The 14,169-nt window shown below is 53.1% G+C and overlaps 1 protein-coding gene across 12 annotated transcripts in view; it reads right to left on the bottom strand.

Annotated features, from left to right (window-relative positions):
* The window catches only part of CAMK2G (calcium/calmodulin dependent protein kinase II gamma), a 58,981-nt gene extending 51,732 nt beyond the window's left edge, over positions 1-7,249 (bottom strand). For 11 of the 12 annotated variants that reach the window (XM_049854994.1, XM_049854997.1, XM_049854996.1 and 8 more), the window contains exons 1-2: positions 7,082-7,249; positions 5,646-5,740 (exon numbers count right to left, since the gene is read on the bottom strand). In XM_049854994.1, coding sequence (XP_049710951.1) covers positions 5,646-5,740; positions 7,082-7,146 — 160 coding nt within the window. In that variant the 5' untranslated portion in view covers positions 7,147-7,249. Of the gene's footprint in view, positions 1-5,645; positions 5,741-7,081 lie in introns of those variants that run through there. The other variant, XM_049855003.1, reaches the window with a different exon arrangement.
* Between the last annotated feature and the right edge of the window lie 6,920 nt (positions 7,250-14,169).

The raw sequence follows: 14,169 nt of genomic DNA, 5'->3' as shown, positions 1-14,169 counted from the left end.
CCCATGGGGTCACTATTAAGTCCCAAGAAGGCAAGGCTCTGCCTCTGGACACTGTGGCCACTCTCAGGGGCCAGAACAGGGTCAGACACTTGGGCTCTCCAAGCCCACGGCAGGGCTCCTGTTGTCTGCAGCCTTTGCCCACTGTTTTGGTGACATTTCCTTCATGGTAACCAGCCCCAAGTAAAACATCCCAGGAAGCAGCCCCTAAAAATAGCTCCTCCCAGGGCAGCAGCAAGCAGGGGGGAGGGGAGAGAGAGGGAGGAGAAAAGAGGGGAGCAGATGGAAGGCTGTGGCGGCGCCTGCAGATAGGGCCCAGGAAGTAGAGATGGTGTTGGGGGGGAGTGGCTGGAAATATTCCCGCCATTGAGCCCAGAGAGGTGGGTACAGATGAGAGGCCTCCCCCAGCAATCGATAAGGAAGGCCCTGCTCCACTAGGCCTAGAAAGAGAGGCCTGGGGGTAGAACAGCAGAAATCATCACAGTGACAATACCCAGAGCCCAGGTTTGAAAGGGAGAAGCCATTGGGTAAGAGAAGAGCCATGTTGTTTGGGGGCACTGGGATCTGAACACTGGCAAATTCCCTGGCATACCTACAGCTCAAAAGAAAAAAACAAAAAAACTCATACAAACCTTTTGCGCCTTGGTTTTCCCACTGGCCCTGGGGTAACTGATCTTTCTGGCTGTGGGCAGACGACAAAGGGCCTCTGCCGAGAGAGGCACTCAAGAAGTGCAAAGTGCCGATCTCTTCCTGTCACCAGCCTTTTGGCACCCATGGAATCAGGCCCTTGTCAGGCTGCCAAGGCTGTTCAGAGAGCAGCAAGCACAGAGATGGGGTAGGAGCTGGTCACACCCACTCCTCCCCTTCCCAGTCTCCGGCCTCAGCAGAGAATGGGGTCAGCCATGTACCTATAGGGTTTCAGCACAGCCTTGAGGCTCACAGCACGATTTCTGACAAGGTATGGTGATAGGGACCAGAGCAGAGAGGACTCAAGCAGAGGCCTTTCCTAAGGGATGGGGCCATCTTCCAACCTCCATCCCCCCATATGATGCCAGCGCCCAAAGTGACCCTGCGAGGCTGGGTGGGAGGGCAGAGTCACAGGTCAGTGTTTAAGAGTGAAGTCACACAGCTCCCATCACGACTGCATGAGGAAACGGGTCCAGCTCCAGGCTTGCCACACGAAGGGACCCCCAGCCTGCTCTGCTATCCACTTAGGGAAAGGAATCAGAGGCATTCAGCCACTGATACGCACAACGCCCATTGCTCTGTTCACAGAAACTGGCCTCTTTGATCCTCAAGAGGAAAGCACGGTTGTGCACTCAACCTCCTTAAATGCTTCTTAAACAAGTCTCAGCATTCCAGTGCTGCAGGGGCTTCTCTGCCTTCTCCCCTCCCTCCATGACTGCTTCACCCAGATCCTTAACAGGAAAGTCGCACTTGGAGATACCCCAGAGGACACAAATGTCATGGGGGCTACTCAGGCCAACACTCAGTGGGTGGGGACTTTCAGCTGGCACCACCAAGGGGGATCCCATTTCAGTCCCCAGGGCCAGCTGGACCCAGAAAGGGACAGCCTTTGCCCTTTTGGTGGCCAACAACCTCAGCCACTCGGCCTGCTGCAGCCTCTGACATGGACTGACACACCACTGTGGGGGCCCAGAGGGAAGCCCCTAATCACCAAGCAGTCCATGTGGACAGATGGCCACATACGGGCAGAGAAGCTACCTGGAGACAGCCGGGCAAAGGTGTGTCTGGTAAATCCCAGACAGCATTGTAGGAACAACTCTTGCTGCTGATGATTTTGATGGCATTTCTTAAAGCGTAGGTCAGGGACCATCTGCTGAAATTTACTGGGAAACTTGGTAAAAATGCAGATTCTTAGGCCTCACCCCAGACCTCCTGAAGCAAAATCTCTGGGAGTAGAACCTAGGAATCTACATTTTCAGCAATATGCGAGGTGATCCTTACATACAGTAAATCTGAAAATCACTACTTAGAGGATGTCCCGAAAGTATCTGTATTAAGGCCATTAATGACAGGCAAGGGAGGATTACTAGCTACCCTGACTCCTTATATCACCCACCCTGCCTCATGGCCCATGCGCAGGTCTTTAACCTCCTCTGTCCTCTTCCCCAGCTTCAGTGACCCTCATCAGGTCTGCAGCCTGGCTCCCTGCATCAGAAAGGAGGAGCCCGAGCCAGCACCAGGTGCAGGGGCTCCAGCAACTTGGCTCTGAGTTTCCTGGGAGCCAAAATCAGAAGGCAACCATGATTGGTTACGTAGTCCTCTTAATCCAGTCATCTAACATGTATGTGTTCGGTATGTACCAGACACTTGGTTAGGCCCTGCCCACACCGAAGTAAAGAAACAGATCCAGTCTCTACCCTCGCCTCCCAGGTCCTCAGGAAGAGGAAAGCTCTGCTTACATTTAGCTTCAATAGAAATTTCTTTATATGGGACATACAGAGGGGGAAAAATACCCACACACACACACACACACACACACACACACACGTACACATATATAACTCGAGTGCTATAAAAGATTTTTTAATACTGTTTATGGCGGTACTCCTTAGTTAAAGCCAAACACATTACCCCAGTATCCATCTTAGTGAAAGCAACTGGAATCCAGATAAATGGTCCAAATACAGGGGTTTCTTGCATATTCCAAAGATAAATCCTAAACAATGTAGACCAGTGAAAGGACCATTTGCCTTCAGATATAGCAATATGAGGAGAATGCTTTGAATACAAGCAAAGAAAATAGGATATAAAATTTTATGCTCCACGAGGTGAGAATCTGTATGCATATGAATAAAGATAAGAAGGGAATATGAAGATTTAAAAATAAGAAAAAGACATAAGGGCCCAGACTCCTTGGGGGATGCTCTTAAATCTTAAAATAACGACTTATCATTGCCATCACCTGGCCCGCTACTGTCTGCATCCAGGCCTGTTTTAAAGGGCTCCTTCGGCCTGGTAGAGCTCAGCTTGGAACCATGGACTCTGTTGAGAACCCCAGCTGCCCACCTATCGCTGTTTTGAAGCAAACGGGGTGATGTTATGTGACTTTCAGTGACCTTATGTAGACAGGCCCAAAAACAAAGACCATGCTCAACGTACATCCGTGTGAACCGCATCGACTCCCTACTTTGCGACCCAGCTACCAGAAGAACCTCTGAGGTCACAATGACGAGAAACAACAGACCAGAAGAAGGCTTCCCATCCAGCTCTGACCTCCCCGAGGACCAGGTGCTCTCTCCCCGTGCCTCCTGGGCTACCTCACCATCGATGTCAAAGAGAAGCAGCTCTATACTCTCTCTTTCCTTCCTTTGGGTTTGTAGCGCAGAGCATCACAAACAGGTAAGAAAACAGGCAGGGAGACAGCGAACGCAGCAAGCCCCTCAGACCCTTTGTGGATGGCCCTGGTGGGCCCGCTACATTCCCAGACACCGAAATCTAACACCTGCAGAGCCGTAGCAGACAAGACAGCAGCGAGTGAAACCCAGTCCCAGCTGCTGCACCTTTATAAAATATACAGCGTAAACTGAGAGGCCACAAGGAAGCCACAGCCCGACTCCTTAACCCCATGGGCACCAGCCTATTGGGTACCCTGGTCCAACCCTCTCCAGGGCTCACACCTCTCCACACCCACACCTACAGCCCAGCTCCCCACCTGCTCTCTCCATTTCCAGGACCACACCCTCCCACTCTCCCGCCTGCACGTACACATCCCTGACCCCTCTTTTGTACCTGTGCCGATCATCCAGGACCAGGCCCCTGTCCCAGAGTAACCCAGTACACCAGTCACAAAACAGAGCCCCAGTCTTGGCATAACCATCTCAAGAGAGGGAGAGCGGCTGTCAGAAACATGTGATCCTACACAAGAATCCTCTTCTTGAGGGAAAAAAAATCAGAGAAATCAAACCTAGTCCAGCTGGGCAGGGAAAGAAAGACCAGCGGGCAAAGATGGGGCAAGGTAGAGAGAAGGTGAGGGAGGGAAGGGACACACCACACCGGTTAGGGTCATTCAAGTGGGCAGGGAAGAAGTAGAAAAATAAAAGCCCAGGGCAGGCAGCGCCACAACGTTCCCATATCAGGCCACCCTCACATCCCAGAATTCAGCTCCCAGCTGGCTCTCCCTCCCTCATCCCTGGGTCAGAGGACACTGGTAAGATGAGGAAAGCAAAGCACTGCATCACTAACTGAGGCACCAGACACCGGCCCCATTTCTGATGTACCAGGGCTATCCCTGTGGGCATGGGGACGAAACCATTCTCAATCCATCACCCTTGCCCACAGGATGTCTATCAAAGAGCCCAGCCTACACAGGCACTCCCAAGGGGAGGAGGGCATCTGACCACCCACATATCTCTATGGCAACCATCGCCTCAGACTCAAGGTACCCAGAAAGAAAATAAACAAATAAGTCAACTCTTACAGCCATGTATGGGGCTGGGTGGGAAACGGCAAGGCAAGCCCTGCTGGTGGGGACAGAGAGAGAGCCTCCCAGCCAGGTGGTAGACACAGCCCTGATAAACAAGCTCGCTGTCAGCTCTGTGGAATTTTATGGTTTCTCAGAGGGCCTGGGGACATCTACTACATCCCCTTCCCCAGACGCCTGCGTCATTACTGGTCACAGTCCACGTCTTCCCCAGGGCATCTATCCTGGCTCCTAATGTATTAATGGCATCCCATTGTCCAGCCTTAATTCCTTTCTCTGAATCTCAAACTTTTGCCCCCAGCTGCACCCTGCAGCCCTTGGCAACCTGACCCATTCATGGACTTCCTTACTCACCAGACCTGTTCACAGAGTACTTCACACACTGCTGGGTCTACACCTATCAGATGAGGTGAGTTTGGCAAGCAACCAATAAGAGGTTCAGGGAGTGTACTTTCTAGGTGTGAAAAACAGGACCTGACCCTCCTGGCCTGGTAAGTCCCCGCTCCTCATAACCAGAGCCTTGCTGCTCCCACCAGACCAAGCTGTTGGGCTTTTCAGACCATGAGGCATCACCCTCCACCCAGGACAGACTGCATCTGCTGCCACACCACCAACTTTGTAATTTGATCAAAAAAAGCAATCAAGTTCATCTGGCAGGATTTGTTCCCAAGAAGCCCTCGCCAGTAGCAGCCTCCCCTGATGTTTACTGATTTCCTTCCCTTGGGAGTCTGTTCCACCGCCTGGTGGGCACGGGGAGGCTGGATTTGTCAGAGCTGCTCACTTACTGCACTTCCATCCTAAGTCACCACTGCGGCCTAGGGATTAGGATAGGCCTGGCGTGGCTACCACGGCCCCAAAGAGGTAGGCTCCAACTGCCCCAAATCAAGAGCTCGCCATTCTGTGCCATCTACCATCCTCCACATCCCTCACCTCCCCCCTAAGGACCAAACTCCCTTAAGCGTTTGGGGACCACTCCTCCCTGCAGCCATCTACATCTCTTACATCCCCTTCATTCTTTTCTATTTGAGCACTTCCAGTTCCCAGTGCCACTCCTTGTCTGGCTCCAAAATCCACCCACCCTGAAATTCCAACTCTCTTCCAAGTAGTAAAACACATAACCCCCAACTCCTGGAGCATCTTCAGATGAAGCCAAGGCCCTTGGAGCCACCCCCAGGGAGAGACCAAGATGGGGAACACTCACCCCGTGCAGATAACTTCTTGGTATTGATGATTTTTGCTGCGTATTCCTGCGTGGAGGTTTTCTTCACACACCTGCGGACCACAGAGAAAGCACCCCTGGAGGGAAAAGGGGGAAAGAACTGGGACACAGCGCAGGGCAGAGTGACACAGGCGCAACCGTGGTCTGAGGAAGCCATGCTCCCATCGCCAGACACCCCCCCCCCCCCGCCAGGGTAGTGACCACCACCCTCTGACATCAGGCAGAAGGATGTGGCCACTGCATGACCCTGAACAGGCCAGGGGTGGAGTGCCACCCCACTGCCACCCCCTCATCCAGCCCCTGGGAAAAGCCAGGACAGGCTGCTCATCAGGAGTTGGTGGGCGATGCTTTCAAACACACACCTGCTGCATCTCACTGATAGCCCTGCGGACGGCCAAGAGACCAGGAGAGGAAAGGGAACAGAGAGCCCCTGCCCTTCCTCAGTAGGAACAGATGGTGGTAGGGGAAGAGAGATGAGAAAGAGGGCATACCCCCCTGAGAGAAATCTCCCTCAGCCACGGACGAGGGTGAAGAAAGTGAGGCTCAAACCCCCACAACGGGCTTCAACCAACTGCATCCCGGTTCAACCGACAGCAGGGAAGGAGACCATACAGTTTTGGGGCTCAGGCACCGGCGGCTCCCCTTCCCCACAGTATTTTCCTCTACGTCCCCCCCTCCCCCGCCCCTCCATGAGAGTTCGCACTCTCCAGCTCTGGAAGCGTCCAGGGGGCGGGCAGGGCGGGGGCTGCAGTGGCCGGGCTCGGCGCCGCGGGGGGGGGGGGCCGGGGCTGCTGCAGCGGCCAGCTCAGTGCGGAGGGGAGGGGGATGCTGCGGCTGCGGCGCGCGGCGCCCGGGACCACTGCAGGGATGGGGGGAGGGGACGGGGTGCTGCAGCACTGCCCAGCAGCCGGGCTGGGATCCTGGAAGCGGCACGAGCGGGGGGCGGGGCCGGCACCAAACATCCCCCCCGCACCCGGGCACCGCAGCGAGGTTGGAGCTGCAGGGCTGGGGAGGGTCTTGAGCGTCAGGCGCGTGGGACACGGGAACAGGATGCAGAGTGCGCTCCTGAGCAGAGTGAGGAGGGGGCGACAAGCAGGTGGGGTCCGGAGGGGGGCCCCTAAGGGTGCAGGAGGGGCGGGGCTGGAGGGCGCCGAGAGCGGTCCAGAGGCTGCAGTCCCCGCGGCAACGCGGGGTGCAGCAGCTTGGGCAGCTGCTGCAGGGCGCGGAGGGGGCTGCGCGGCAGGGAGCCGGGGGCGAGGGCGCCCCGGAGGCGGCGGGCGGGAAAAGCTGGGGGTGGGGCGGGCCGAGGGGGCGCTGCAGCGGCCGGTGCAGGGCCGGGGGGCGGGGCGAGGAGCCGCAGAGCGCCCGGGCGGCGGGGGCCGGGTGGGGGGCCGCGGCGGGGGGCGCGCGGGCCGTACTTGCCGAGCTCCTCGAAGAGCTGGTAGTCGTCGGTGAAGCGGGTGCAGGTGGCAGTGGTGGCCATGCTGGCGGGCGGACGCGGCGCCGCAGCCCGCGCCGACGTCGGTGCACAGTCACCGCCGCCCGGCCGAGGGAGCGAGAGGAGGAGACGGGGCTGAGCCCGGCAGCACCGCGAGACTTTACCGGGGAGAGCGAGGAGGGAGGGACACCCCCGCGCCGGCCCGCCCGCCCCGCCCCCAGCCCGCCGGCCCCCCTCCCGGCCCCGGACCGCCTCCGGGGAGGGGCCTCCGCCGCCGGCCCCGCCTCGCCCCGGGAGCCGCCCGGGCCCGGCCCGGCGCGCCGGAGAGCTCCGAGGTGGGGGTCCGGGTCCCCGGCCACCCGCCCGGGCGGAGGGAACTGGAAGGTTCGCGACCTGTGGGCTCGTCCTGAGCGAAAACTGCAAGGGCTCGGGACTGTGCGCGCGAGGGTGGCATGCGTTGGGGGGTAGGTGGCTAGGTCAACGAGATCTCCTGAGCGGGACCCACACACGGGGTCCTAAGCCCCCAGCCTGGCTCACAGGATGAGCAGAAGGGGCCAAGGTTAAAGAGCCTGTGTCAAGCTGCGCACGTGGGAGGCGCCCCCAGACTGTGGAGATCCAGCTCCCAGCAGCCTTCCCTTGGGGAGCTGACAGTCTAGACTTGAGCAAGCTTCAGGGCCATTATTGGAAGAAACTCTTCAGGCACGGTTTGATCAGGGAGACCAGGCCAGGGGCAAGGGTGCAGGTGGAACTGTGCTTCTCTGCCCTCCAACCTTAGAGATGAGAGAACGTTCTCTCTCAGGCCCATAATAAAAGAAATGAAGTGGGAGAGATTATAAAAGGATTTGTGCATTGGAACTCGAAGAGCAAGTACAAGGAAGGAGAAAGCATCCTCATTTTCTTGCAGAGCAAGCTGTACTTTCATTTTATGTCACTTACCACATTTTGTAATTATATATTCATTTATTTTTTTCTTTTACCACATTTTGTAATTATATATTCATTGATATGAGGGGCAGCAGCGCTAGAACGTAGCTGTTGTAAGCTTTAACTTTGCAGTCAGACTGCTTGACTTAGAACTCTGGGCTGCTCACTGACCAGTTGTGTGACCTAAGGCAAGTCACTTAATCTTCTGCCTCAGTTGCCTTATCTGAAAGCTGGGAATAATCTTATGTACCTCATAGGGTTGTGAGCATTAAATGGGCTAAACCATGTAAACACTTAGCATAGCACCTGGCACCTAATCACAGCTATGTGTTAGCTATTATTATTTGTTAATGTTTGCCTTCCCACTAAATCGTAGGCTGCAATAGGGCAAGGCCTCTGCCTCCTTTATTCACCATTGTATAATCAGCCCAGACCCTCAATAAATATTTGTGGAATGAAAGGGCTTCTCTCGGGCTGTGGCAGAGGGAGATGCCACCCTTTCCTCCATCCTGACCATCACAGGGTGGTGGGACACAGGCACTTAACTGTCTCTCCCCACCCCCCGGGCAGGTTCCCAACCTGCCCAAGCAGCTGTACCCCAGTCAGCCCCAAGTGGGCAGGGCAGAGCTGGTGCCAAGTGCTGCAGCTCAGTCTTGATTACAGCAGAACGCCCACTGGGAGTTGGGCCTTCATTGTCAGCAAGCTTCTTCACCAGAGGAGGCAGTGGAGTGGCTGAGCGGCGTCCCAGCCTCCTTGGCCGCCTCCCCAGGGGGTGGGTGGAGCAAAGCTCCCAGGGAGAGCTCACCTCCTTTCCTTATCCAACAGCCCTAGGAGCAGGTCCAAGAACCAGACCACCCAGTAGGGGCGATCAGGGAATAGGCAGGAGTGGAGCCCAAGAGGAAGAGTGTGAACAGATTTCCTGGGAGAAGGGCAGAAAGGGCCAAGGGAAAGGGTAGAGGTGACAGAGCACCATGCCCCACCCCTCCCTAGGGCAACAGGAAGTAAAGTGGTGAGGAGTAAGGCCACTTCCTTTCTCAGAGCACCAGGGCAAGAGCCAGGTCCCAAGCCCCAGTGTGGGCAGGGCAACAAGAGTGTATATATGGGGATGACAGCAAGTGTTGAGTTTCTGTCATCCACCTTAAAAGCAGAAGTGAGGCTACTCAGACTGTTCTCCAGAAATGGGGACAGCAGCCGCCTGCTCTGGGTAAAGTCAAGGAACTCAGAACTCTGGGCTGCACATCAGCTAATTATTGGTGTACCCTTCCAATGTTCTCAAGGCGACTTGCTTTCTGACCTCCAGACGCTGATCCTTGAAACTTTATATTCATTGATGCAAGGTAGAGTGAAGAGATGGAGAGAGGTCAGAACAAGCACAGACTAGGACTGCCACAGAGTCCCCTGAGGGCATCCCAGGGGAAAAAGTAAAAACAGGACTACCGTCCTGATTGTTCTCACATGCCTGCCGTGAGGGGGTATCCTGCCTGCTGAGGGTAAGGACTCTGCACTGGGTATTTCAGGCTAACCATATAAAGCGTTTTGCATTGAGTGGATAAAACCAAGAGTGATGAGAAAAGTATTGGGGCGAAGCCCTGTTGATGACTCACTCACTCCACTGTGTAAGTGCAGCTTAGCTCCCTTTCAGCAAGTACTTACCAACTGCCTACTATGTGCTTTGTACTACCTGTTGGCAAAAAACCCAAATAAGGTAGAATTAGAATTCACATAGTTAGAAAGAAACTCTGTCCATCCTCTCCTTTTTCCTTTCTATTGCTACCTCATTTCTCCCTCCCTACTGCTCTACAGCTCAGATGCTGACGTGTCCGCGGTGGCAATCTGGAGCAGCCTCTAGATACCTCTGTGTGCGTGCACAAACGCACACACTAACAGACACCCTTCTTGATCCCCATTGCTGTAGCACCTACACAACCTCCAGCTACCCCACAGCAATTAGAAGGAAGATGCATCTAAACAATAACGAGCTCACCAGCTCCCTGTGCATCAGTATCTATGGCAACCTCCTGGGGTCCATGGGGCTGCGCTGTTCTGGTTGCAGCCGGTCCCCTGGGCAGTGCCAGCACTCGGGCTTTGCCCACAGCACTGGGAACAGGGAATTACGCAGGAAATCGATGCCCTGACAACCACCAGCGAGGCCCCACTGGGTGGGACGCTTGTCATTCTGCCAATCTTTCCCTTTGAAGGCTTTGAACATGGGACTGCCTCCTGAATGAGAGAGAGAGGCTTTCCTCCCTAATTTTGGGATGCAATTTTCGGGTATGAGGGTACTTATTCTTTAGAATTTAGGAAAATGGGGCAGTACAAAGTGAGGTTTTTGAATATAAGGGGGATGAAGTCCTTGGAAACAGAATAGTTACCCACTTGTTGGGGGTTATAAAATAAATTCTGAAGTCTTGGGTCCATGAGAAGTTTTCAATCCATATTCCACAAAACCCTAGGGATTACATAGTTATGTGCCAGCTGCTGCTCAACATATATATTGGGGTTCCACCTGGGAGTTTGTTGAAGAAAAGAGTCCCTGGCTAAAAAGAAGTTGGAAACCCACTGGACCAGTGGTTTCTGAGGTCCTGTCTAAGATTCGGAAACCCTGGTGGCGTAGTGGTTAAGTGCTACAGCTGCTAACCAAGAGGTCGGCAGTTCGAATCCAGCAGGCGCTCCTTAGAAACTCTATGGAGCAGTTCTACTCTGTACTATAGGGTTGCTATGAGTTGGAATCATCTCCATGGCAGTGGGTTTTGGTTCTCTAAGATTCTGTGAATAGTCTGGGAGAGTGGGGGTGAGACATTTGAAACCAGAGAGAAGAGGTGACAGTGGGGATAGAAAAGAGTGAGAAGGACAAATGGAAACATTTGAATAAGCAATTCCCAAGCCAGGAGGGAGTGAGACATGGCCCTCTCAAGGAAGATATAGCAGAATCGCCTCTGGGCTTTTCCAAATCTCAGCCTCAGGGGAAAGTTGGATGGCCCCTCCCACCACTGCCGACTGACTGAGCCACTGTCGATGGTGAGAGTACTTTCCTATCCCTCATGGAGCACAGTGGCTTAAGAGCTATGCTGCTAACCAAAAGGTCAGTAGTTTGAAGCCACCAGCCAGCCACTCCTTGGAAACTCTACGGGGCAGTTCTGTTCTATCCTATGGGGTCGCTATGAGGCGGGATTGACTTGATGGCAGGGCTTGGGTTTGGTTTATGTGTCTAAGAGCAGAAAAAAAAGAGTCAAGAAGGAGGGATTAAGCGAATGGCTGAGGTGTTTTTTGAAGGAGGGAGTGAGGCATTTGAAGTGAGGGGCTGAGCTTCTGATGGATCGGGTTGGTTGACTGAAATTTTAGAGCGAGAGGCTAACGATCCTTGGGGTGAAGCTGGAAACATTTGTTATGGGCGTTTGGATTAGGGTCTGAGTTGCTGGGGATGAAGAATTGAGCTCAGAATTTCAGGTGACTTGTCCTATAGGGTCGCTATGAGTCGTAATCGACTCGATGGCACTGGGTTTCTGGGTTGTAGGCCTGTTTAATGCCGGGAGCTGAGGTATTTGGAGTGAGGGCCTGAGGGCTCGGCAGGGAGGGTCTCCCATCTATCTAGCCGTGGGGAGGGTCCCAAAGGACAATCTTATCTTTACCTCCCCACCCCGAAGTCCAGGTCAGGGCTCCCTCTGCCTCTCAGTCCATGTGCCATCCCCCTACAGGTCAGCACTACTTGAAAGCAGGGGGTATCTTTCTCGTTGCATCTGCCTGACATACCGTAGGATCACCGGTGGAGGGGTGACCCAGCTGTCATTTGAGCCAAAAGGGAGGTCTGTGTACTCAGGGGGAGCCCCGCCCCTGCAAGAGCCGGGAAGGCCAGGGCAGGAAGAGCGGCGTGTGGGGCCCCCTGGTGGGCAGCCGGGAAGCGCGCAGGGAACTTTGAGGGACCGGAGATAGACAGCAGGCTGTCAGTGACAAAGAGAGGTGGCTAAAGAGTATAGTATGTATGATCCTAGTTTAGGGAGCGTTTGTTAAGTGCGGGAGGTGGTTACTTGTTTGTCTGCTAACAAGTGGTGCAGTGGTTACTTGTTTGTCTGCTAACCAAAAGGTCGGCAGTTCAAATCCACCAGCTGCTACTTGGAAACCCTATGGGGCAGCTCTACCCTGTCCTGCAGGGTCACTATGAGTTGGAATCGACTTGAAGCCAATGGGTTTGTCTTTTTGGTGCTAAGTGGGAGGCCACTGCATAAGCTAACCCATTTAACCCTCACCACCGCTCTGTGAGTGTGAGAGCTTTCAGTCCCAATTTACAGAGGTGGAAACAGAAGTGTAGGTAGGTGAAATGACTTGCCTAAGGGCAAATAGCTTGACTTAACTGAAGGGAAGTGAATAGAAAGATATGGGGAGAGGCAGTAAATTTTTTTTAGTAAATTACAGGGGGAACAATGCAGATGTGCTCATACCACCAGTGGGATCTAGATTGGAATCTTAAACCCAATGTGGACTTATCCCAAAACTAGTCCCAATTCCAAATCCAGGTCCTTACTCAGGGGGGACATTCATTCATTCACACTATTGAACACCTCTTCTGTTCCAGTCACTTGGGAAACAGAAAAGAACAATCAGACAAAATTCTTGCCCTCATGGAGGTTACATTCTTGTAGGCAGGCAAAGAACCTAGAAAGAGGCGATTTTTGCCTGGAGTAAGTTCCTTGGAGAAAATAAAAGAGACCAATGGGACAGACGGTGACTGGGATGGAGAATTCCTTTAACTGAGGTGCGCAGACCTGGGTGCCCTCCGAAGTAACTTTTAAGGGAGATCTAAATGATAAGGAGATAGCCATTTGAAGATAGGGGGCAAGAACATGCCTGGTGGAAGGAACAGTAGTGCAAAGACCTGAGATGGGCAAAGAGTATTCCAGGGGCAGAGAGAAGGCTGGTGTGGCAGGAGCAAAGTAGGCAAGAGCCTGTGCAACTACCCTAGTGTTCCTGTGGTGGCCCCACACTCTATGGATTACAAGGAGTCCACAAGAGCAGGCTGCATCCACCCTCACAAAGGAGTGAGACCTGAAGCCCCAGCGCAAGAAGGTATCTCTCTCAAAAAGATGCCTTCATCAAGGACAGACATACACCTGGGCCTGGAGCCAGAAATGATGCTGTTCCTTGGTCACCACAAGGGAGGGTGGTGAAGATGGGCACAGAATAACCTCTCAGCACTCGGGGGGATCTAGGGGGTGATGTGCCACGTGCCTCTGAAGGAATAGCCAGTGCCCCTTCAGTTCATGTAGACAAGCACCTCTCTGCCTCGGGCAAGGTTCAGTCCTATATCCTATATGGGATAAAAAGATAGGCCAGAAATAGGCCCAGTAAGGGAGCTTTACTCACTGAAAGCAAGAAGACAAGCAATAAAAACAGTGATATACAACAAAAGACTAGTAACCATAGACAGCCTCTGGACCTTTGCATAGTGGTTGCCTGAATCGCTTTTCCCTCCCCTCTGCCTATTCTCCAGTTCTCTGCTCAAGCATCATTTTCAAGGCCAAGTAGCCTTCCTTGCCCTCTTGACCTGCTCAAATCCCTGTAATGACTAGCACCATCCACTACTTCTGTCTCAATTGTTCCCCCAGGATCTTTTTATTTTTTTAACATTTAAAAAGAATTTATTTATTTTTGTTATTATTGTTGTCGAGAATATACACAGCAAAACGCATACCAATTCAATGATTTCTACAAGTGCAATTCAGCGACCCTGATTACATTCTTCAGATTGTGCAACCATTCTCGTCCTCCTTTTCTGAGTTGTACCTCCCCCGCTAATGTAAACTTACTGCCTCCTAAAGTTCCTATCTAATCTTTTGATTTGCTGTTATAAATTCGATGCCATATAGATAGTTCTTAAAATAACACATTGCTCAAGGCAGACATTTTTTGTCACTTAAGCTAAACTATTCTTTGGCTTTAAGAGGACTTATCAGGGGATGTTTTAGGTTTAAAGTTATCTCAGGGCAATAGTTTCAGGTGTTCATCCAACCTCCATGCCTCCAAAAAGTCTTGAGTCTATGAGAATTTGAAATTCTGTTCTGCATTTCCCCTCTTTTGATCAGAATTTTTCTATAGAATCTTTGATCAAAATGTTCAGTAATGGTAGATGGTCACTTACCAGTTCTTCTG

Source organism: Elephas maximus, chromosome 16 (genome assembly GCF_024166365.1).
Source record: "Elephas maximus indicus isolate mEleMax1 chromosome 16, mEleMax1 primary haplotype, whole genome shotgun sequence".
Lineage (NCBI taxonomy): Eukaryota > Metazoa > Chordata > Mammalia > Proboscidea > Elephantidae > Elephas > Elephas maximus.
The sequence above is the reverse complement of the archived record's forward strand: the minus strand, read 5'-3'. Positions and strand labels throughout refer to the sequence as shown.